General features: G+C 25.3%; 1 protein-coding gene across 1 annotated transcript; it reads left to right on the top strand.

Moving 5' to 3' along the window:
• Positions 1–4,348: 4,348 nt before the first annotated feature.
• On the top strand, positions 4,349–19,445 carry LOC145842721 (centrosomal protein of 55 kDa-like). Its single transcript, XM_082950199.1, has 8 exons — positions 4,349–4,469; positions 6,560–6,637; positions 9,229–9,364; positions 11,496–11,650; positions 13,190–13,321; positions 16,023–16,142; positions 18,935–19,066; positions 19,146–19,445. The coding sequence occupies exons 1-8, from the start codon at positions 4,389–4,391 to the stop codon at positions 19,377–19,379; spliced, it is 1,068 nt and encodes a 355-aa protein (XP_082806325.1). The 5' UTR covers positions 4,349–4,388; the 3' UTR covers positions 19,380–19,445.
• Positions 19,446–22,818: the final 3,373 nt, after the last annotated feature.

Raw genomic sequence — 22,818 nt, 5'->3', positions numbered from 1 at the left:
AACCCTGGTTTAAAGTTTAGTTATTTTTTTTCTATCACTATAGAGTTAATGTTGTTAGGGTATTGATAGGAATCCGATTGTTACTGTGTTTATTTTTAAACACTGCTCGTAATTATTTTTTAAGTGTTAAGTATAACTTGTTGCTACTCAAATTGTGTTTACAAACTGCTCTTTTTTTTAGATTTCTCTCAGCAAGAAAGTTATTAGTTACGTACATAATTTATATACACTATTGCTTTTTGGTATAAAATAATATAATTAATATACAAAACAGCTTACGTAAAAATAGTTTATTTGTTTGAAAGGTAAATTTAAACAACTAGCACTTGAATTATACTCTAAGACTTCGCATAGGGGAAAAAAACGGTTTTACAAATAAGTATCTAAAATATCAAACTTTTAAAAGTAAAAATGCATTACAAAAATTATAATATCAATAGTTAAGAATTTTATTAATTTTAAATATAACTTTTGTAGAAAAGTTAAAATTAAACATATTACAATCTAAAGATTAAACTAATACACATTTTAGGCATGTACTAACTAAGCAATAAAATATAATATTTTTACTGGATCATTATAATAGACAGCCTAGAAGTACGTTAAATATATTTGAGAAAAATCAATATAAACTAAAACAAACTTCTACGATTAAGTAAATGACAGCTATTAATTTATTTTTGTTTGAAAAAAACTATTTTGATAAGCATTAAAAGTTGAAAAAATATAGTTTTGTTTTTAAAGAACTTTAAAAAAAGGTAACTTAACCTACAAATAAGAAAGCCCATATTTATGACTGCTGTTAAAACTATTTTGATAATTATTAAAGGTTGAAAAAATATAGTTTTGTTTTTAAAGAACTTTAAAAAAAGGTAACTTAACCTACAAATAAGAAAGCCCATATTTATGACTGCTGTGATACACTTTTTTATTTCTAAAATCCTCTAAATTTCCTTAAGGTATAAATATAAAATTTCCATGTGTTATTAAAGTATTGTAAAAACAGTTTGATCTATTAAAAATAGAAGCTATCTATGTTCACTAAAACAACCTGATCAATGCAGATTATAATGTTCTAATGTTTAATTTTGTTTTTGTGTTGATATTATATTCTTTATTGAACGACGAAAAATACGCTCAAAAAGTTTAGTCCAAGGACCTAGTGTACAAAGAAACCTTTCGGTTATCGAGTCACACACCAGAATAGTTAAATAGTCATGTCCAGGACTTTTATATTTTAAAATGTCCATGATAAACTTTTATAATTTATTAATTGTTATATTTTTATATTAATTTACGGGTTAAATAACATTTAAAAGTAGTTCTGATGTAAAAATTAAAATTTAAGTATTAACTAATCATAACAGTGTTTAAATCACACTATAGTTTAAAAGTTCAAATAACCTTTAAAAACTTGGCTTACTACGTATAAAAAAAAACTTTAAGTTTACAGCAAAAAAAGTATTTTTTTCAATGATTGAGTATTGTAAAATAAGCAGTCGTCAATTTAAGAATGGGCTTCCAAAGCATGATTTCCTAATCGCCCTTTTGATAGAATACTAAAAAGCCTTAATAAATTACACTGATATTCCTTATTTTCCTATATCAATTCCTGATTAACAGCGTGTAACTCTTTTTAGTCAGGTTTAAACAGCATAATATATCTGAAAACGTTTTAATTTTTTTATAAATTATATTTCTATAAATAACTATTTTTAGTTTAATGATTTAGTGGATATACAAAACTGAATTGGATATACATTCATATTTAACTTTTTGTTATATTTTATATTTTAAAAGTTCTCATACTTTTTATGTTGAATACTATATATAAAAGTGTGTAAGCTTTATTTGTAAGACTAAAAGTATATTTGTATAAACTAATTAAATTTTAATTAAACTAAAATACAAATGTTAGACAAAGTTTATAATTATTTTTCAAGACATCTTCTGGAAAAGACGTTAAAAGGTATTCATGATGACTAGATAACCAAAAGGTTTTTGTGCAACAGGTTCTAGGACAAAACATTTTAAGCGTCTTTTTTTGTCGTTTAATAGACTAACACAGTGCTTCTAAACCTTTTTCTAGTGGCGGAACCCTTTTCCAAAGTTCAACTTTTCCGCGGAACCCCTAAATTTAATTTTAAATAAAATGTTTAATTAAATAAATGTTCATTTTTTAATTTCGAAAGGCTTCGCGGAACCCCATTTCAGAAGCACTGGACTAACATTATTAATTTGTTAAACATTGTTTTCGTACTAAAATAAAGTGAAAAAAACGAAAAACAGTAACTTTATTAAGATCTAAAAATTGCACCAAAATACAAAGTTAACAATTCTTTTACTACTAAATAATCAAAGAGCTAGCTAAAATATTAATTTTTTTATTGATTTAAATTCAATTACTGCTTGTTCCAATATACTGAAAAGTTTTCTGTGGCAAGTCTTATCAGTAAAAAATATTAATTTTTCGCTATAAACATGATTTTAAAAGAAACAGAACACTATGATCTGGTATATAGTTTATTACTTAAACAATAACTAAAACTTAATTATACTATTGTTTATCGTTGCAGAGGGAAAAGTTATGTCCAGTCCTGGACAAGACCTAAAAAGATATATATGGTTTGCGAATCGATAACTAAAAGGTTCTTCGTTCATTAGGTCATAGAGGACTAAAAATTTTGAGCGTCTATTTTTTCGTTCGTTTGTTAGACTGTTGTTTTTCAACCATAAAAATGTTTATTTAAGTAATTTGGTTCTAATATACTATTAACAATAGGTTGCTGACTTTAGAATGTATTTAGGTTTTGTAGAACTGTTATTTAAAAAAACAGTTTTAATTTTTTAAAATTAAAATAACGATAAAAATTGAATAGAATACTTGTAAACAAATTCACTGTGAAAAACTTCATAGGAGATAATTTACTTATAGAGGAAATAGGATATAAGGATATAAGGCGAAAGAAAAATATTTAGATTTAATATCTACCTGAAGCTTGGGTAATAGTTGTTATCATGTATGGTGGTAAATTCAAAATTTAACTTGAAAAGTAATTGTGTAATAAGCATGTGTATGTACCACTCCTTCAGATAACAAAGAGTGATCAGAAATTCAGAAAAACTTTTAAGTTGTTTTGTGAACTTCGCTAGTTTTCTTCAAAATTTAGACTTTTTACTTCATAATACTATTAAGTATAGAATAAAAAGAGGTCTGATGGTGTAGGAGTCCTAATGACAGCATCTTAAATTGTCTGAGTTGAAAGGTCAAAACCCCGTGGTGAACAGATATACCAAATAAATGTTTGGTAATTACCTAGGATGATGTCGCACCAACATCAAACTGAAATTATATTATCTTCTATGTCTATTTTAACCATAAAGGCTAGAAATATATTTTATAAATACTAAAATTAAAAATTAAATTATTTATCATGAACTAAAAAAAATAGTGTTTAATTACTTTTGTTTTATAATAGAAAAGGATTATATCAATACAATAGTTTATATTGATTAGATATTATATAATAAAATTGATTAAATATTTTACTTGATTGTAAAAAAATTAGTTCTTACTATGTATTTATATAGCTTACTTAAAACATTGTGTCTTTTCAGATTAAAGATATTAAGCTTAAAACATTGATTTTAGCCTAAAATTATGGTTAAAACAGACATTGAATACAATGTAATTTCAGCTTAATTTGGTACAACATCACTCTAGGTAATTACCAAATGTTTTAAATCTTAGTTTAATTTATGACTTGTTATATATGAACTACAAGCACTTATTTTATATTTATTCTTATTAAATGTTGCTTGTTTGAGGCCTTTAAACTTGTACTAGTTAAATAACTAGTTTTAAATTTGTATAATTTAATTAGTATGTTAAAGTAATCTGTATACTTATAACAATAAAATCAATATATGCTTTAACTTAGTAGCTAGTGAAGCTATAAAATCTACTTAACTTGTCCTGGACAAGACATTAAACAGTATCCGTGGTGTGCAACTTGATAACCAAAAGGTTCTTTGAGCACCAAGTCCTAGAACTAAATATTTTGAGCATTTTTTTATTGTTCAATAAACTGTAGTAAAGTTTAGTTTATAATTAAATGTCTTAAACTAGTAATAATTTAAATAAGATAATTTAATGCACCTATATTAAGAGTATTTGGTATTTTTTTAGTTTCGTTTAACTTTTTGATTCTGTTTTAAACAAGTAGTTGTTTTCTATTCCAATGAAAACTCTGTAGAAATGTATATTTTAATAGTTATTTAAAAACTTATTTTTTGCAATTTATTGTTTATTAGTAATGTTTAGTTTGTATGATAATGTTACAGATACTCATTGTACAAAAAAGTCTTATGTATATCAGCTCAGAACAATGGAAAAATATAAAAATAATTTAAATCCAGTTAAAGAGATGGAAGAAAAGCATACTAAGGAGATTCTAGGAGAAAATAAGGTTAATTGAAAAGAAAATTATAAGTGTTGTAGAAAAATTTGAAAATAAAAAAAGTTTTTTTAATTAAAATATGGTTTACTATGTTAAACTAAATGTGGTTTATTTAAAAACCATTAAAGGTGATAACAAAAAGTTTAAATGTTTTTTTAATTGATATTTAATTGTTTTAAGGTTAAGTTTTAGATTAATTATTAAAAAAATGTTTTAATTGTAATAGGTTGTCATCTTACAAATTGTTTGACTTTTTTTATTATTAATGTTCATGTTACAAAAATATTAAATAATATGCAGTTAAGTGTCTCCTGAAAACATAGTTACCACTACCATTGAAACTAAAAAAAAACGCTTTTTTTCAAACTTAGTCTTATTTTTTACATAGTCAGATAAGCTACTTGTAAGTTTTTATTGCTTGTTAGAATTCAAAGTAATTTTTGAGATATAATCGGTCAAAGTTAGAGTGTCAATAGTTTCTTTATGGGAGGCACAAACTAAAAGGGCAAAAATAGACTATTTCACTAAAAATCTGTCTCCTTTTCCAGCAATTGTTTTAAACTTATTCAGAGTAGTCTTTAATAAATTTTAAGCAAATTGTAGAAAACTGATTTTTCAATTATTGTGAACACAATGAAAAAGGATTTTTTTTTAAACTTTAGTCATAAATTTTTTTTATGGTTTTTTTTCAAAAATCAGCTTCTTACAGGTTGTTTGTAATATTAAAATGTACATTTCATGAAACTTGGAACTTAATTGCTTTAAAAATGAAGGAGGTGATAGATTTTTAGTAAATTTTTCAAAACTACAAGTTAATTTTCCTTGAAAATTTTTGATTTCAGATGTTTGTATCAGATTTTTTTTTACAAAACTTGTTATATTTCAAAAGTTAATTGAAATTTTTATGTTCTTTAAAAAGTATTTTATAGTATACACTCCTAGCTTTGATATAAGAGCCAATATTAATTTTTGTAAAAAATTGTTGGACTCCAATACCCCATTAAATAATTGTTTAATTAATATTAATATTTGCATTTTTCAAAATAGGTATAATTGTTGCCTTCAACTTTTGCTATGCACTTAGACTTTTTTTGACATTTTATGCAAGTTGAATTTTTTCTTTCTAAAAAAACTAGTTGTTTGTAAATTATAAAAAGTGTATCAGTTAACTATTTATTGTGGGTAGATGTCAAATATGCGGAAAGGGACACTTTAGCACGGAGGGACATTTTTGCACAAAGACTTTTTCGCAAAGGTTGAATTTTTTTCATAATTTATATTTTTTTTTTTAGTTTTTTTTTTTTCCTTTTTTTTTTTCTATCAGTGTTACACCTTACCCTTAGTCTGTAACTATTTTTATTTTTTATTGTTAAGATTTTACATGGTTTTTAATTTATCACTGTTACTCCTAATCACTATTAAGTCTTGGTTGATAATTTTTTAATTGTTTTTACTTTTACTGATGTGCAAAAACGACCCTCCGTGCAAAAGTGACCCTTTGTGAAAAAGTTTCTTCATGCAAAACTGTTTCTTTGTACATATTTGACTTGTCCCCATTTATTGTACTTGTTAGATGTTAATGGAAATTTATATCAGTAGTAATAAAGCTATACTTGCTTAGAAACTTAGCACTAGCTTTATCTGCTATATGGTGTTAAGAAAAAATAGAAACATAATTTTTTAGAAGGCTTTTATTTTATTTAACTTTTAAAGTAGGAATAGCAAAGCTAGTAAAAATAGCATCAATTTAAATAACTTAAAGACAATTTATAACAAATTTATTTACTTTTTTTTTTAAATAACATTAGTTTAAATTTTGCAGATAATTATTTAACTATTTTTGTATTAAACTTTTCTGCTTTTTTTCTTTTTAGATCTTTCAAGCAAGGTTTTTGTAAACAAAAGTGTAATATTTTTTACTAGTATGTTGTTGAGATTTTATATCAGTAAATTAAAAAAAAACTAAGCCCTTTTTAAACTTGTTTTAAAGATTGACACTTTTTCAACTCAGTTTTTTAAGTACTGATAAAATTATGTATGTAAGTTTGTATTTGCTCAGTAATTCACTCAGAATTAAGCTGAATATGATTTTTTAACAGTTGCATGCTTATGAGGCACCGTGTAATCAATCACAAGTTGAACTTTCTGTTGGGGAATTACAAGCGCGATTAAAAGATGTTAGTTTAGTTAATTAAGTTTTATATGATTAAAAACAGAGTTGATAACTATTTATTTTTAATTAATTGAACAGCAAGGTTTTAATAATAAAGTCACTAAATATCCTGAACTTGATTTTTGAAAAAGAAAAAGTGTTTTATAATAACATACAGGTACTTTATGACATTTTAATCAATTAAATATTTAATAAAACTTCTGAAGCTAAGTTCGTTTTGACAATTAGTTTATGAGTAATTATTTTTTACTAAAATCAATATTGTTTTAAGTTGAAAAGTTTCTAAATCAATTGCTTTGATGGTTTTAAATCTGTGTTTGGCAGTTTTAATAAGCAGACAAGATTTCATTAACAATTCTTTTCCAAGCCACCATACTTATGTATCTATACATTATAAGACTGTTAATTTTACAAAACCCAATTTATCAAAAAGATTATAAAATTTGGTTTAAAAAAAAGCATAACTTTTTATTAAAAATTTTATTTTAAATTATGTATACTATTGTTTTCCTTAAGAGAATCCTTTAAAATTTAAATAGTTGTTTTCTAGTTTGCATCAATTAAAATTTTAATTTTATGAGTAGTAGAACTTCTGAAGTTGCAATTTTTCAACATAACAAAGCAAGTTAAATACAAATATTTAGTTATTTTGATGAGTTAGTCTGCTCTCAACTTCTTAGTTTAAAGTTGTTCAAAAAGCACTGTATTGTTTAGTGTCTTATCTATTATTTATCACTCTTCTACATTGTCTTCATGTAACACAAAAATTTAAATAAATTTATCTTATAATTTAAAGTTAAGTTTAGTTTTTTAATTGTATTGTTAAACATTATTTCATTTCAAAAAGTAAAGTATAATGAAAAATTCAGATGATTCAGTAAAAAAATAACTTGGTTAAATTTGTGTAAAAATAAAAACAGTTTGTGCATATTTTCTAGTAAACTTTCTTGTACATAACAACTATATAACGTTTTATTTTTATTTAGATTTTTTTTTTAACTGCTTTGTTATTTTATATGCAACTTTAAAACTTGAAAAACTTTTGACTTCATTAAAATTATTATAAGCTAATTATAAAAAGTTATAAAAAATTGTAAATTGTTGTAAATAGGTTTATACTTGCATCTTTATTTTACAGTAGGTAATCCTAATTTCAATATCACAATAGCCCCCTTAAAAAATTTGTTCTTCTTCATTACAAACCCGTGTAAGTTAGTTGTCTTTGCCTTACACCGTCGTTTGATATTGAAAAAAGTACATAAGAAACATTAAACTTTTCTAAATAACGTAAGCATTGATTTTACGTAAATAAGTTAAAAGTAACTAGCTGTAGATTTGCTAATAAATGAAGACTTTCAGATTAAGTGCTTTTTTAGATTTTACCATCCAAGTTATTACTTTAAATAAATCTTAAAGATATTTACAAAATATATCATAAATATAAAAATAAGGCGCTCAAGTTATTGAGATATTAAGGAACTACATAAAGTAAGATTTAGAAAACGTTTACAATCCCTAACGATTTACTAAAAAAAGTCCATTATTTGTTGGCTTTATATGTTCTTTCAACTTCTTTTTTTTTCAACTTTTCTTTTTTTTTTAAGAAAAAGTAGATAGTAGTAAGTTCGGCTGTATTTTATTCTAGTCTAAAACTTTAAGTTTTAATGAGTTGTAATATTGTAATATAGTTGTAATGAGTACCTACAAGTACATTGAAATTAGTTTAGTTAAATTAGTTTAAATGGAATTAAAAATAAAATTAATTACTTAAGTTAAAACTTGTAATACTTTACCTTGTCTCCCTCTTTTATTTAATTCTGAAAGCAAGAGGGTGAGAAAATTACTTCCTACAAATTAGAGGTGGGCTATGTTTTTAGTCGCGGGCCAGGTGAAGAAAAGTTTAGCAAAAGGGCAAAAGCTATAAAATTTAGTTTAATTCAATATCTCAATTTTCTAATTCATTTTGATATATTTCACTCTATTTAAACTTTTTTTAAATAAATCTAGTGTAAGTTTCAAACCTCCCGTAAATTGAACTTGAGACCATTTTTGTTCTTCCCTCAAATCTAAATCCCATCATATCTTGTGTAAGTTTCAAAATTTAGTTTTGCAGACTAGATTTACATGCTCGCTGGCCACAATTTTACCTTTCGCAGGCCGGATTTCCATTTAATTTTGTAAACATTGGCGGGCTGGTCATTATCTTTCTGTTGACTGTTAGTTGCTTACCCCTACTATAAATACTATCTATTAATCTTGATGCAAAAAATTTTGAAGAAGAATTTTACGTTTTTAGTGATAAGGTAGTGTAAGTATAAAAAGAAATAATAATTTTGTTTGTACAGATATCTAATAAAAAAAGAAGATTTCATTTAGTAGCTTGTCTTTATATATTTTGTTGTGTTTCAGTGTCATTCAAAAACGTTATAATTTACGAAAAACTGTACTAAAGTTAAGAAAAGCATGTTATGTTAAGATTGAAATTTAAAGCCCTGAAAACAAAATGCTAATATTTTGTTTATTTTTGAATTATTATAATTATCTAAATAAAAAACTATCGAGCAATTTTAATTAACTTTTTTTTTGTTAAAACAGGCACTTGAAAAAAACATTCAGTGGCAGTCATACAACTTAGAAAGAGAAAATTATGTAACAAATTTGCTTTTACAATTTAACCAATTAAATACTCAACTCAATGCCAGTAATGCTAAATTCGAACAGCTTTCAAAAGGTGGTTTTTTTCAAGTTTTCTTTGTCTATAAGCATAATACTATAACTTCCTAGCTTTTTATAGTTATTAGAGTTTAAAAAAATATATTTTGTTTATTTCATTTTTATTATTAATTAAATTTATTTTGTTTAATATAAATTTGTTTATACTATTTGAATTTAAATAGAAATTTTTGTAGTAATTTATTTTTATAATTCATTATTTTTATTAGTTTTGTTAATTTTAATTTTACTATAAGTACTAGAATGTATGCACATCTACAGGTTTATAAGAGGAAGTATTATGAAAAGTTGAATAAACGTATAATCTGTAGCTTCAATACTATTACTTGGGCGTACATATTTAACATATTAGAGAAAATATTTATTCAGTAAACTGTTGCTTTTTAAGCTGCTGCGTTTAAGTATAGTTTTTTAGTAGTTTTCTGCTTGAGTACAAACTTTAGTCAAAATACATTGTGTTCAAAACACTTTTCTTTTACTTAGAGTTAAAAGATCTACTAGTAAGTATTGATAAAAAATGTTTGTGATAACATTTTCTTATTTAATGACAACAAGCAAAAACTAAAAAGCCCACGTACAAAAATACTGATAAACACACAGTATGTTCTTCAAAAATTTAACGAAAATAACCAACAGTGCATTTGTCATTTCCATACCTCATGATTAAAACTTAATTTGAAACGTGATACAAAATTTAAATTTTGGAACGAAATACTTTTTAAATCAAACCTGCTTTTTGGATCTAACAGAAACTTTTTGCTGTTGAAAAGATTTTTAAAATTTTTAGAGATAAAAAAAGAAAATTTTTGTTTTCTATAGTTTTTATAAACATCAGCTTGCATTTTAGCTTAAGATAATTTTTATTACAGATGTTACGAAATGTTATCCATATCATTTTTTACTTGTAACCTCAGTTGTTTAATTAACCATTTGCTCGTATTTTTTATCTTCCATTACTACTTGCTGTTCTTCAAATAAAATTATTGCTGCTTTTAAACTTTATTTTTGTGACTCGCGGGCCAATTTTCATAAAAAAGTTGCTAGCGGGCCACACTTTTTTGAAAAAAGTTTTCGAGGGCCGCATTTATATTGAATTATTGTAATAATCACTATAAAAATACTGTTTTAAACCAGAATAAATGATAAAACAAGCAATAATAAAGCGCTAGTAAAGAGTATTTATTAAGCTAAGAGCCTTATTCTAATTTTATATTACAAAACCTTTTATCTTTATTGTTTTAAAAAAGCATGTTTCTTGCTCAAAAGTACCTAGCGGGCCGCAAATTTTTGCTTTGAGGGCCGAATTTGTCTCCCAGGCTGCAGTTTGGCGACCCCGGGTCTATATCTACAAGTTCTATAGCTACTCTTTATGACTGTAGTGTTGAAATTCTTCGAGCTTTCAAAAATTCATCGTTTTCTAAAGTCTCTTTTAAATCAATATTTTAACTTGTTCTCAATTTTCTCATTACAAAGATATTTTTAATAGTTTTATCAGTTATTTTTACTCATGCTTTTTTAGCTTAGTTAGCTGCATACAATAGAGTTGTATATCTTCCAAATCGAACACCAACAGATCAAAATACAATATTTAAAACTTAGTTTTTTTTAGATTGCTTGTACTTCTAACTAAATGTTAGACCATATAGTATAGATACAAAGTTTTTTAATTTAAATATAAATAAGCATTCCAATAATTCAACTCTTCTAACAGCTTCAACATAAAAGTTGTTTATGGTGAATGTTTATCTTCTGTCCTATAGAATTTTTTGGCATATATCTGTTATTGAAAGTAGTTCTATAAATAATAATGCGTTAAACACATGAAGCTTGATTCCAGAATTTCTTAAATACACATTTTTAGGCTGTTAAAAAAAACGTACTCATGCGGAAAAATATGAATTGTTTCGTACTAAAGTATTCAAATATAATATTAAAACTTTATATGAAAATAAAAAATTAAAATAATTATGAAATAAGTATATTGTACTTTTATAATAATATTTATTGCGAAGCATTGGTGTAAATAATTTAAATTCTTTTTTAAAGTTTGAAAAACTTTAAACAGATTTTATTTATTTTGTAAAATAAAATCACCTGAAGTTTTATAAAACAATTTTTTTAATATACAGAAAAGCTACAAGGACACCAAAAAAGTCACTATGATCATTTGCTTGCTGAAGCGAAACAGGAAATAAAAAAACTTGAAAAAGAAAACTTTAACTTGCGAAAACAAGTCAAAAAAGTCCGTATAAGTTATGAAAAAGAAATTGATGAATATTCTGAGGTGAATTTTTTGTTGTTGAGAAAGTTATATATTTCTGTTAAGTTAAATAAGTTTAGCCAATTAAAGTCTTAATATAAAGTGTAAAGATGTTATATCTAATTTAAAAGTTAATAAAAAAAATCATCCTAGTCGTATAATTTTATGAAGTATCACTTGAAACTATTACAGTTTTATATATGATTTTTTTCCTCCTTGATTGTACTAGAAAAAAAAGTTCATTATTAAAGGCTTAATTTTAAAAAAGTTTGTTTTGTTCTAACTTTTTGCTTTTATCTTTAAAACATTTTGAGCTGTCTTAGTTTAAGGTTTTATACTAAACGATAGAAAAGTTTTTAATAAAGTTGAGTTACCTTTTACGATCACTAAATCATATAAAGATGACAATTTTATAATAAGCAAAGTTAAACAGTAAACTTTTTTTATAATCAAGGTGCTTTATTTTTTGTTGGTAGTCTAAAATTATATAATTTATTTTGTTTTTACGTTTGATCAAAACAACAAATATATTGTTACTTAATTTTTATCATGTAAAATTTCAATAAATATTTTACTAACTTCTTTCTTTTATACCTTTTGTTTTTTTGTACATAAAAATCATAAAATGTATATACTGTTATACAGATGTAGGTTATAACATATATTTAATTAAATAATTATCACCTCTAAAAGTTGTATTAAAATTATTTGTAATTATTTGCATCTCAAAATTAACTGTAGCTTTCTATAAATGTCTGCTTTACTGTATATATATATATTTTTCACCGAAATCTAATAACTTCAACAAAGAATTATAAACTTTTTTTAATTTATAGTTTTAGGACCGACATATTAAATTCATAATTTTTTTTAACTAGTTAGTAGTATTATTGTTTATTGAACGACAACAAAAAAGCGCTCAAAATATTTTGTCCTAAAAAAAGCTTTCGATATTGAATCGCACACCACGGATACCTTTAGATGTCTTGTTCAAGACTAGTAGATAACAAGTAAATGGTATGTTCTTTGAGCATTAAAAAATGGGATAAATTAAATATTTTTATGTTTTAATTAGGTAGTATATAATTTTTGTTGCTTAAAATAAAAAACTAAACATATTTAACAATAGTTTCAAATCTATCTTTAATTGTACATTAATTTATTGTTATTTTAAAATTAGGAAGTATTTTAAAACATGACTTATAGGAAATTTAGTACCTTTATGGACCTAATTTAAGCTAAATATTTCAAATATATTTCAACATAATACTTTGATTTACTGTAGTCAGCTGACTCCATTATTTTAGATATACAACTTTTAATTAAAACTACTAAAGTATAAGTTTAAAGAAAAGTTGTTAGACATCCCTAGTTTCTGATAGTAATTAAACAATAGTTTTCAGAAATAATATTTTAAGTTAAGCTCTATTGACAACTTTTCTTTTTAATTGTTGCTCAACTAAAACATTGTTTTAAAAATAATTATTAGCGTAGGTATAAAATTATTAGAATTAGTCTAATTAAGGAAAATACACATTTGTTAAAAAAGGTATACTTTCATAGATGATAGAACATTGGAGAGAAAAATGTAATAAGCAAAAGTTTAACGAAATCAAGGAAAACACAAGCATCTCAACTACGAAAAATAAAGAGTTAAGTCAAACTTCAAAAGAATTGCACAAGCTACATAACCAGGTTGTTACTTGTTGTTATGATTTCTGTTTTAGACTATAGTATAACAAACAGTTGAAAGAATAACAAAACTTATGTAAAAAGTGTGTTTGAATCTACTTGAGTAAAAGAAAGATACTACTGTTAAAAATGGGTGGGTGTCACTTTTGCACGAGGGTCACTTTTGCATGAGGGGACACTTTTGCACAAGGGTCACTTTTGCACGAAGGGTCACTTTTGCACGAGGGTACACTTTTTCACGGCGACTCTATTGCACGAGCGTCACTTTAGCACGAGGGGACACTTTTGCACGACGTCACTTTTGCACGCAGGGTCACTTTTGCACGAGGGTACACTTTTGCACGGCGACTCTATTGCACGAGCGTCACTTTAGCACGAGGGGACACTTTTGCACGGCGACTCTATTGCACGAGCGTCACTTTAGCACGAGGGGACACTTTTGCACGGCGACACTTTTGCACGGAGGGTCACTTTTGCACGAGGAAACACTTTTGCACGGCGACTCTTTTGCACGGAGGGTCACTTTTGCACGAGGTGACACTTTTGCACGGTGTCACATTTGCACGAGGAGACACTTTTGCACGGCAACATTTTTTCACGATGACAATTTTTTACGGCAGCATTGTTGCACAACGTCAAATTTTTACGATGAAACTTTTGCACAGCGACATTTTGGCACGATGACTTTTTCGCACGGAAAATTAATTTTGCATGCAGGCCGATTAAAAGTTTTTTAGCTACTACCAAGTCAGTAACATAAAAAGAAACTGAAAACTCAAGTTTTATAATATACCTATATTAAAGGGAAAAAGTGAAAGGTCTAAAAGCTTAAACAGTAAAAGTTTATGTTAGAAACAAACTAACGAAAAGATAAAATAAAATTATTCATAAAAGATTTATACCAGAAACAATGAAGTTAATTTATTTAGAAACTAGGATAAATAATACTTTAAGTGTAAGTATGTTGTTCTAGTTTATTTTGAATTTTAATATTTTAATCAGCAACTATGCCTTTTTATATATTTTACTATACGGTTACAAGTTTATTGTTCATATGATGAACCTAGGCATCAAAACCTAAACCCAAAAACTGGAAGACACATAAAGAAAAATAAAATAACACATATAGTTTATTTATTATAACAAAGATAAAAACATAATTTGATAAAAAATTTATAGGTTAACATAAAAAGCAAAATTTTAACCACAAACTTATATTTATTTACGCTTTGATGTAGAACGATCAACATCAAGTATTTAAATGCATTGACTACCAACAAAAATAAAAACCTAACGCTCCAAGGACATTAACGTTAGGTTCTCATTGGCTTATTTCACGATCATGGAATGCTGGTGTAAGCATCTCTTGATACTTTTGATGATTATAAGTTTAAACTTCCAAATGTTACTCTCTCATTGACTTATCATGATCATGCAACGTTATTGTAATGAAATAATCTAAGTTTAAATTATGAAAAATTCGCTATTTTATTGCCTTTTTTATTCTCACGCTAAATCAAAAAATAAATATAAACATCAGGTAAAATCTGAAAAACCTTTACACTTCATAAACTAACTAAATATATTTTTTTATTTAACAATTGTTTGAAATAAAAATAAATTTAAAAAAAATTTTTAACAGCTATATAATGCTAATTATAACATCAAGAGAAAATAAGTAAAAATAATACTCAAAATTCGTGTTTTAAAGCCTTACTAAATTAAGTTTATCTTTCTGTTCAAAAAGTAACAAAAATCAGATTATTTTCAATTAATGTATTCAAAATTGTTTTTATTAAAAATTAAAAATGTGTATTCAACTAGTTTATTTAAATTAAGCTAAAAAATATAAATTAATGAAATGTGGTACATTATTATATTATTCTACGTAAAAATGCAAATAAACACTTTACATTAAAATTTCTTTAAAAACTCCAAATTTTATTTATTCAAAACAACTTGCGTTTCAAAGCGAATATTATTTAAGTTAATTTTTTTTTTTTAATACAAAAATGTCGCCGTTCAAAAGTGTCTCCTCGTGCAAAAGTGTCACCTCGTGCAAAATTGACCCTCAGTGCAAAAGAGTCGCCGTGCAAAAGTGTCCCCTCTGTGCAAAAGTGTCCCCTCATGCAAAAGTGACGCTCGTGCAAAAGAGTCACCTCGTGCTAAAGTGTCGCTCGTGCAAAAGAGTCGCTGTGCAAAAGTGTTCCCTCGTGCAAAAGTGACCCTTCGTGCAAAAGTGTCTTTGTGCAAAAGTGATGCTCGTGCAAAAGTGACCCGTTCCCGTTAAAAATGTTTACAATCAAATTTACAAAAAAAATATTTAGTTTTAAAAATGTCTACTTTTTTTAGTCTTACTTGAACTTTTTAAATCTGACAGGCCTGTGTCAGATTTGCCACACATTGGCGGGCAATCGTTTTGTTGTAAACTTTTTGTCTAACTATCAAATTATAGCAAAGTAGTCATGAACCTTTCACCACAAATAAATTAATAGTACATTTGAATGTTTTTATTGGTTTATATTTATTATGTGCAAGTTTATATAAATAAAAAAGTAGCTTGTTGGATCTTGGAAAATGTTGCCTAACTCTAATATTTATGTCTTTTACATGTGATAAAATTACTAAAATTTTAAATTTAATCAAAGTTTTTCAAAAGTCTAAATTAAGAGAAATAGTCATTTAAATGTTATTGTTATCACAGCTAAAAGAACACATAAATGAGTTACGATTCGACCAAGACAAGGAAAAATATCTTGTAAAAGAAAACTCAAAACTTAAAGAAAATAATAAAATTTTGGAGAAGAAATTAGAAAAAGTTAAGGTTATTTTTTAATTTAGTTTATTAAACTTTGAATTTTTTTTTTAAATAAATTTGTTGTTGTCATGAATTAAACCCGATAAAATTCATATAACAAAAAGAAATTCTTTGCTTAAAAGTCAGTAAATGTAATTGTTGAATTTTTAAACTATATATTAAAACTGTATAAAATAACAACTGGCAACATAGTTTTAACAATGATTTAAATGCTTTTTAACTTTAGATTCTAAAATAAATTCTCTGCTGAAATTTTTTTTTAATATACTCAAAAGTCTTAGTAATAGACGATGTAATACAGTAATTAATACGAACAAAACAAATTTGAATCTATTATTACCTTTTTCTATAAAAGTACGCACTTTAAACGCTTCATAAAAGAGCTTACTAGAGCGGGAGCTTGTACACAACAAAATTTATTTTGAACACACAGTTTGTTACTTAAAAAGAGTGTATCTAAGAAGTGTGTACTCAAGCAAAACATTACTTTTCTTTTAAAATATTTAGTTTAACATAATGTAAAGTGTTTCCTTTTGTTAATCAAATATAAGTATTTCAAGGAGCAAAAGTTATTTTTAAAATATGTAGAAATGTTTACTTTCATAACCGTATAATTATAATTATGCTAGCAATAATGGTATATTTAGGTAATTTATGTATAATATTCATTGACAACAAAAATATATACTACTAAAGAAAAATACTTTATCTATAGTTATAAACTAATAAAAAAAGTTAGAATTTAAAGGATTTAGCTGTTAACTATACTTATGAATTTTGTTTACATTAGTAAAGCTGTAATGCGTTGGAAATTTATTTCATTGTTTAAATACTAACTTTAGACTTAGAACAAATTGAATTTTATATAGACAGTAAGATTTTTTGATAATAAGGAAAAACAGAATAGAACTAACTCATAGCAATAAACTTAAAACCGAACAAAAGTCATACTTTTATTTTAAAAAAGACTTAAGAAGTAAGAAAAAGTTGTTGTAGAAAATGCATCAGTTAGTAAGCTTACACAATTATAGAGCTGTATACATGTGTTCTTTTTATACTATTAAAAGTATTTGCAATAAGAAAACTAAACATAATCTAGTAAAGATATTTTAATTTTATGATACTTAAAAAAATAGCTGTTTTAAAAAAACCGTATTAAAGTGAATTTTTTTTTCATTAAAAATATCTGATGGACAAATACAAAACTACTAAAAATTTAAAAACAAAAATATAAGAAAAAGTAGGTTGAAGAAACCAACATAAATATTATTAAAATAAAGTAGAAAACATAATGCTTAATAATAGTCGCAGTGATAAAAATAATTTCAGCCTTATTACTAATGCTAATTAATAAGTTTTGAACGTGGAACTAATAAGGTTATTAAGACTTTACGTTGATTTTTTTTTTGATTTAATAATATGTCTTAAATATTAAACTCTTTACATTTCTGAGCAAAATTGAAATTAGATTTAGTTTTTACTTCTGGCTATACAAGACTCACCCAAAATTTAATTTTGCTTTGAAAAAAATTCTAACATCTGTCACCCAGTCTTGTAAAACTTAATTTGAAATTTTATTTAGTTAACTATTAATATATAGTTATTTGTCTTAACTAAAAAAGAATGCTCAATTTACTGAAACGTAAAGAGCTTATTTAAATAGAGATAATCAAATTGAATATTTTATTTACAGCCAGGTTTCGGTGACAAAAAAAAATTGCGACCTCTTCAAGTAAAATAAAATAGTAAACTGCACATAACAATGTTGCTTATCTATAATGTTATTTAACAACTTATTCATGCATGAAAATCTAAACAAAAAACTAAAATGTTACATATTCGAAAATTCAAGCTTATCAGTGTATAATTAGGTAAAATTAGTACTAATTTTAACGAATTGATTTTAATTAAAATAATGAGTCAAAAAAACAATTAACTCAATTAAGAGCTTTTTAAATAAAAAGTTTAAAGATATTTATACCTTGAAATTTATCTAAATGGAATTAAAACTATCTAAAATTTGAGTTTAAAGAAAAGTATCAACAGCACATTAACAAAAGTCGCTTGAAAATTTAAAGTCTAATTTGTATTAATTTAATGTAACAGTCAAAATTTTAACGGATTTAAGAACTATCTAAAAAAGAAAAAAATTATCTATGTTGAATTAAGAACTATCAAACAATTTTAATTTAAACCAAATATCAACAAAACTCAGTGAAAAAGTCAAAAACCTATTTTGTACTAGTTAGATTTGTTTTGTCTGTTTTCCAGTTCATTAATTCCGTTAATTAAGTTTTTTTTTTGACTCATTATTTTAACTACATTCAATTCGTTTTAAAATTAGTACTAATTTTACCTAATTATACACTGATAAGCTTGAATTTTCGAATATGTAACATTTTAGTTTTTTGTTTAGATTTTCATGCATGAATAAATTGTTAAATAACATTATAGATAAGCAACATTGTTATGTGCAGTTTACTATTTTATTCTACTTGAAGAGGTTGTATTTTTTTGTCACTGAAACCTGGTTGTAAATGGAAGATTTAATTAGCATATTTCTATTAGTTGACTGTTAATAAAATACAAATATATGTTTAATCACAAGCAACTCAAAGAGTTACATTTTTAGAAAAATGTTTGATAAATTGTTTCTTTTTCTAAACATGTCACTATATTTTTTATTGTTACAAGTTTCATTTTTGTAATATTCTTCTTTTCAAAGTTTTTGTTTTACCTTCCAATAACACAGCTTATTAACTTTTTTCTTTATTGATGCTAAACTAATTTATACATAGAAGTCTCGCACATCTGCTGAGGGAAACCCAAAAAAGCAAAATAATTTTAGAAACACTGTGGAAAATTCCCCACAGTTTAGTGACAGCAAGCGTCTTCAAAAGCCTCCTGAAAAAAGTTCAAAGCCCAAAAAGGTTGCTCTACTAAACGTGTTAAAATGTAACTTTAAATAAATAAAGAAAGTTTATTTTTAATTCATCAATGGTTTTTCAGGCCAGCAGTATGATATACAGTGATCGTCTATCATACCAGCAAGAGAAACTCCATTATGACGGAACAAAATCAAAAAGAAAAAATCAAAGTTTTGACGAGCAGTCGCTGGTCACAACCACAACAGCGACATCTTGCGACAACAATGACCTCCTGCACTGTCCAAACTGCAACATGAAGTGGCCAATAAGGGAGCACCGCGACCTTCTCAAGCATATAGACGAGTGCGTTCGATAATTTCAACCACGAACCTTTTGCTTTTATTAATTCCATTTTCCTGAGATTAACTTTTCTAACTATAAATCCTTGACTTTTTGATAATCCGAAATGTAAACATTGATAGTTAGTATTTCGCAATATTTTTATATATAAATACCCTAAAAGAGTTTTAATTTAATGAAATGTTATAAAGGTTTAATTTATATTTGAAAAGAAAGAATTTATAGATTTCTAGTTTTAAATATAAATATAGTTTTTAAACTTAGTTTAATTAGTATTGTTTGTAAATATTTTTATCAGGTTTAATAGTTTTTTATCAAATTTTTATGTGAATTATCAAAACTTGTAAAAGATTTGTGATAAAGTTGTAAAAGTTTCGATACCAACTATAGTTGATAAGTGGTTTTTGGTTTTTTCTAATATTTAACTCAGTTGGTTACTGGAGCTTTCTGAAAATTTGTAGTATTTAACAGTTTGTTTTTCCATGCTGCATGTTGTTGTGATGGTGCTTAATATCTTCAACTTACTTTTTTTTCTATATTTTTAGTTGAAGGTTTGTATTTACTTTTTGAAAACATATATAATCTCAAGTATTTTTGTAGTATTAGAACTTAGTGTCGATATTTTAGTTCTATAATGCTGTATAAAACAATATTTCTGTTTAGTTTAGTACAACTAGTGTACATAAGTGCTGTATAGATGCAAACAATTATGATAGTTGCATAGATGTAGTTTAGTTAGATTTTTAAGATTGTGGAATTTTGTGTGTTCTTTTGATTTAGTTCATAATGTCATAACTTTTCTGATTTTAACAATCATTTACTTGACTTGCATGCCTATTTCTTTCGTATTTAATAAATAAAATAAAAAATGTTATATTTAACTGAACTAAAGTTACTTTAAACTATTTTATTAAAAAAATATTAATTCTCAGTATGTAATATAATGTTTAACCATATGTAATTTACTCAAATGTTTGATATTTTTTCAATCATCAAAGATATAGTTGATATGCTTTAAAGATGATGTTTTATTTTTAAAGTTAACAGTAATGAAAATTAGAAATCAAAAAATAAAGTAAAAACAGTAAAAAAAGAATAATAAATAAAATCTTCTATTTAATTCAAAGTTTATTTTTTCTATAACAAAAAATAATGTCATTCACCAAGTTTATAAAACTTATTTATAAGCTTGTTAAGAAGATTGTTATACAAAAGTAGTAATTTTTTTAAATTTCAGCTTAAGAGACCAATTACTTTGTATTAAAAAATTTTAGTAGTATAAAATGTTACTATCAATGAAGCCATGACCAACATATAAGTAATTAAAGTTCTTTAGTTTGTAAATTATAAAATTACTATGAATATATTTATTTCTAAAAAAACTATAACGAAAAAAGGTCATGGAAGCTGCTTATGCAGTGCCATAAATGTAAATTTAAGTCTATTGATTTGAAATATTTTTTTCAATAAATTTCACAAACAAAATAGTTTTACATAGTACAGTAACCTGCTGCTTAGATATGCACTGCCAATTGGGTACGCACTTTTTAGCCGAAAAACGCTGTGTTTGAATGTTTTTTTTTTACTTAAATTTTTTTCTAAGCCTAAATCATGTAATAAAAAAGTACTAGAATATAAACAATCCTGTCTAAAATTTTATTAAATTAAAACCAGAAAATAAGTTATGAAAAAAAAATTTTACACTAAACCCAATATTGAAAACAAACATACTTCAGGTTATTAATTTAGAAAAACAACCAACAGTACAATTTAAATTTTTATACCCATAATTAAAAACATTCAAAAGGTTGTACAAAATTTAAATAAACGAAAATAATGAACAGTGCAGCTAACATTTACATACCATATGATTGAAAAATAAATTAAAAATGGTAAAAAACGATAATAATGAAAACGAACATGTATTTAGGCGTGTTGTATATAATTTAAGACAAAATATTCTTGGATACGCACTTTTGAGCTATGTTCACAGTGCGTACTTAAGCACAGGTTACTGTACTAAGTACAATAGTTAATTATAAAGTATTCTGTTGGTGCAGTTACCTTTTAGTACGATGCCAAATTAGCGGTAAACAGTGTTTGAAAATACGTATTTTGTGCTCATATGCTGTAAAAGAACTTAAGTAATCTAATTCAAACACTTATCAAAATACAATATTTAAGATAGTTGTTAGATAATGTTTATCGTTTGTCTAATTTTTGAAAACATACGAACAAATACTACTTTAAATAAAAATTTAAAAAACTAAAATGCTCAACTAAAATTTCACATCTAAAAGTTGAAGTAGTAAACAAATTTTTAAACCTTAAACAAAAATATAAATTGTTAAAGAAATTTATGATAATAACAAGTTATACAGTATCCTTTCTTTATTACACTGTCACATGTTTCTGTGTGTTAACGGATTAATACACTTCAACGGAGCTCTGTAAAAAATAATTGCTGTACGGAGAGAATAGAAGCTAAAGTAGGTGTATACATGTGTCCATTAAAATAAACACACGTCAACACAGAGAAACATGTGTTAATGTAATAAAAAAAAGGATTTTGTATAGTTTTTTATTAGTTATATATTCCAGTGAATTTGTTTTGCTAGGATCTTTTGTTAACAAAAGCTTAAACTTATATTTTTGAATAGTTAAAGATATTTATGTAAAGTTAACAAGTGTTTACCGAGTTACACAAAAGTTATACATACAAGTTTTAAGCTTTTCAACATTTATTTTCAGACTGTTTCAAGTTTCTGAAAAGGTAATTGTTGCAATTTATATGTTGTTTGTTTAAGCTTTAAAAGTTGCATTTACAGAGTTTAGAAATTTATAATATTCCTTGAAAATATAAAATGCAATTTATTTTAAACTAATGAAAGCTTAAAATATTTCATTGTTATTATTTTGTTTCAAGGCCTAACAAAACAATAACACAATGTTTTTTTTCAACATGTCCTTCCAAAGTCTGTAAGCAAATTTTTTTGCGCTATTTTTGCTCAAGTTTTAACAAAACATATTTAAAATGAGTCCACAGTTAGACGTCTCAGTTTCCATTATAAACACTTAACTCCATTAAATCGAGATAGGGCGATGAAGCTGACCACAATTTAATATTCCAAACCGCAGGAAATTGTCTTTACACTGGATTTGTTTTAAGTATGAAAGGTAAAATGTTTATTTTTTAAATGCTCTTTTGTATCATTTAAGGTCATAATATCATTAATGTACATATTTGCACCCTTTTTCACAAAAATCAGTGGATATCTTCAAACTGTGACAAATTCTTGCTTTCTCGAGGCGATAAACGGTACACATGTCTTCAGTAACGTTATTTGAGTGTCAGACTTTTACTCTGTCATTTTTTTTATTAAAAAATGCTTCTAAAGTGAATATTTTGTGTCTAGAAAAATTATTCAACCCTTCTGCATGCCGGACTACAGCAA

The sequence above is a fragment of the Thalia democratica genome, chromosome 8 (genome assembly GCF_965202585.1).
Source record: "Thalia democratica chromosome 8, ktThaDemo2.hap1.1, whole genome shotgun sequence".
In the NCBI taxonomy this organism is placed as follows: Eukaryota; Metazoa; Chordata; class Thaliacea; order Salpida; family Salpidae; genus Thalia; species Thalia democratica.
Note: the sequence above shows the minus strand (reverse complement) of the source record. Positions and strands in the feature narration are given on the sequence as shown.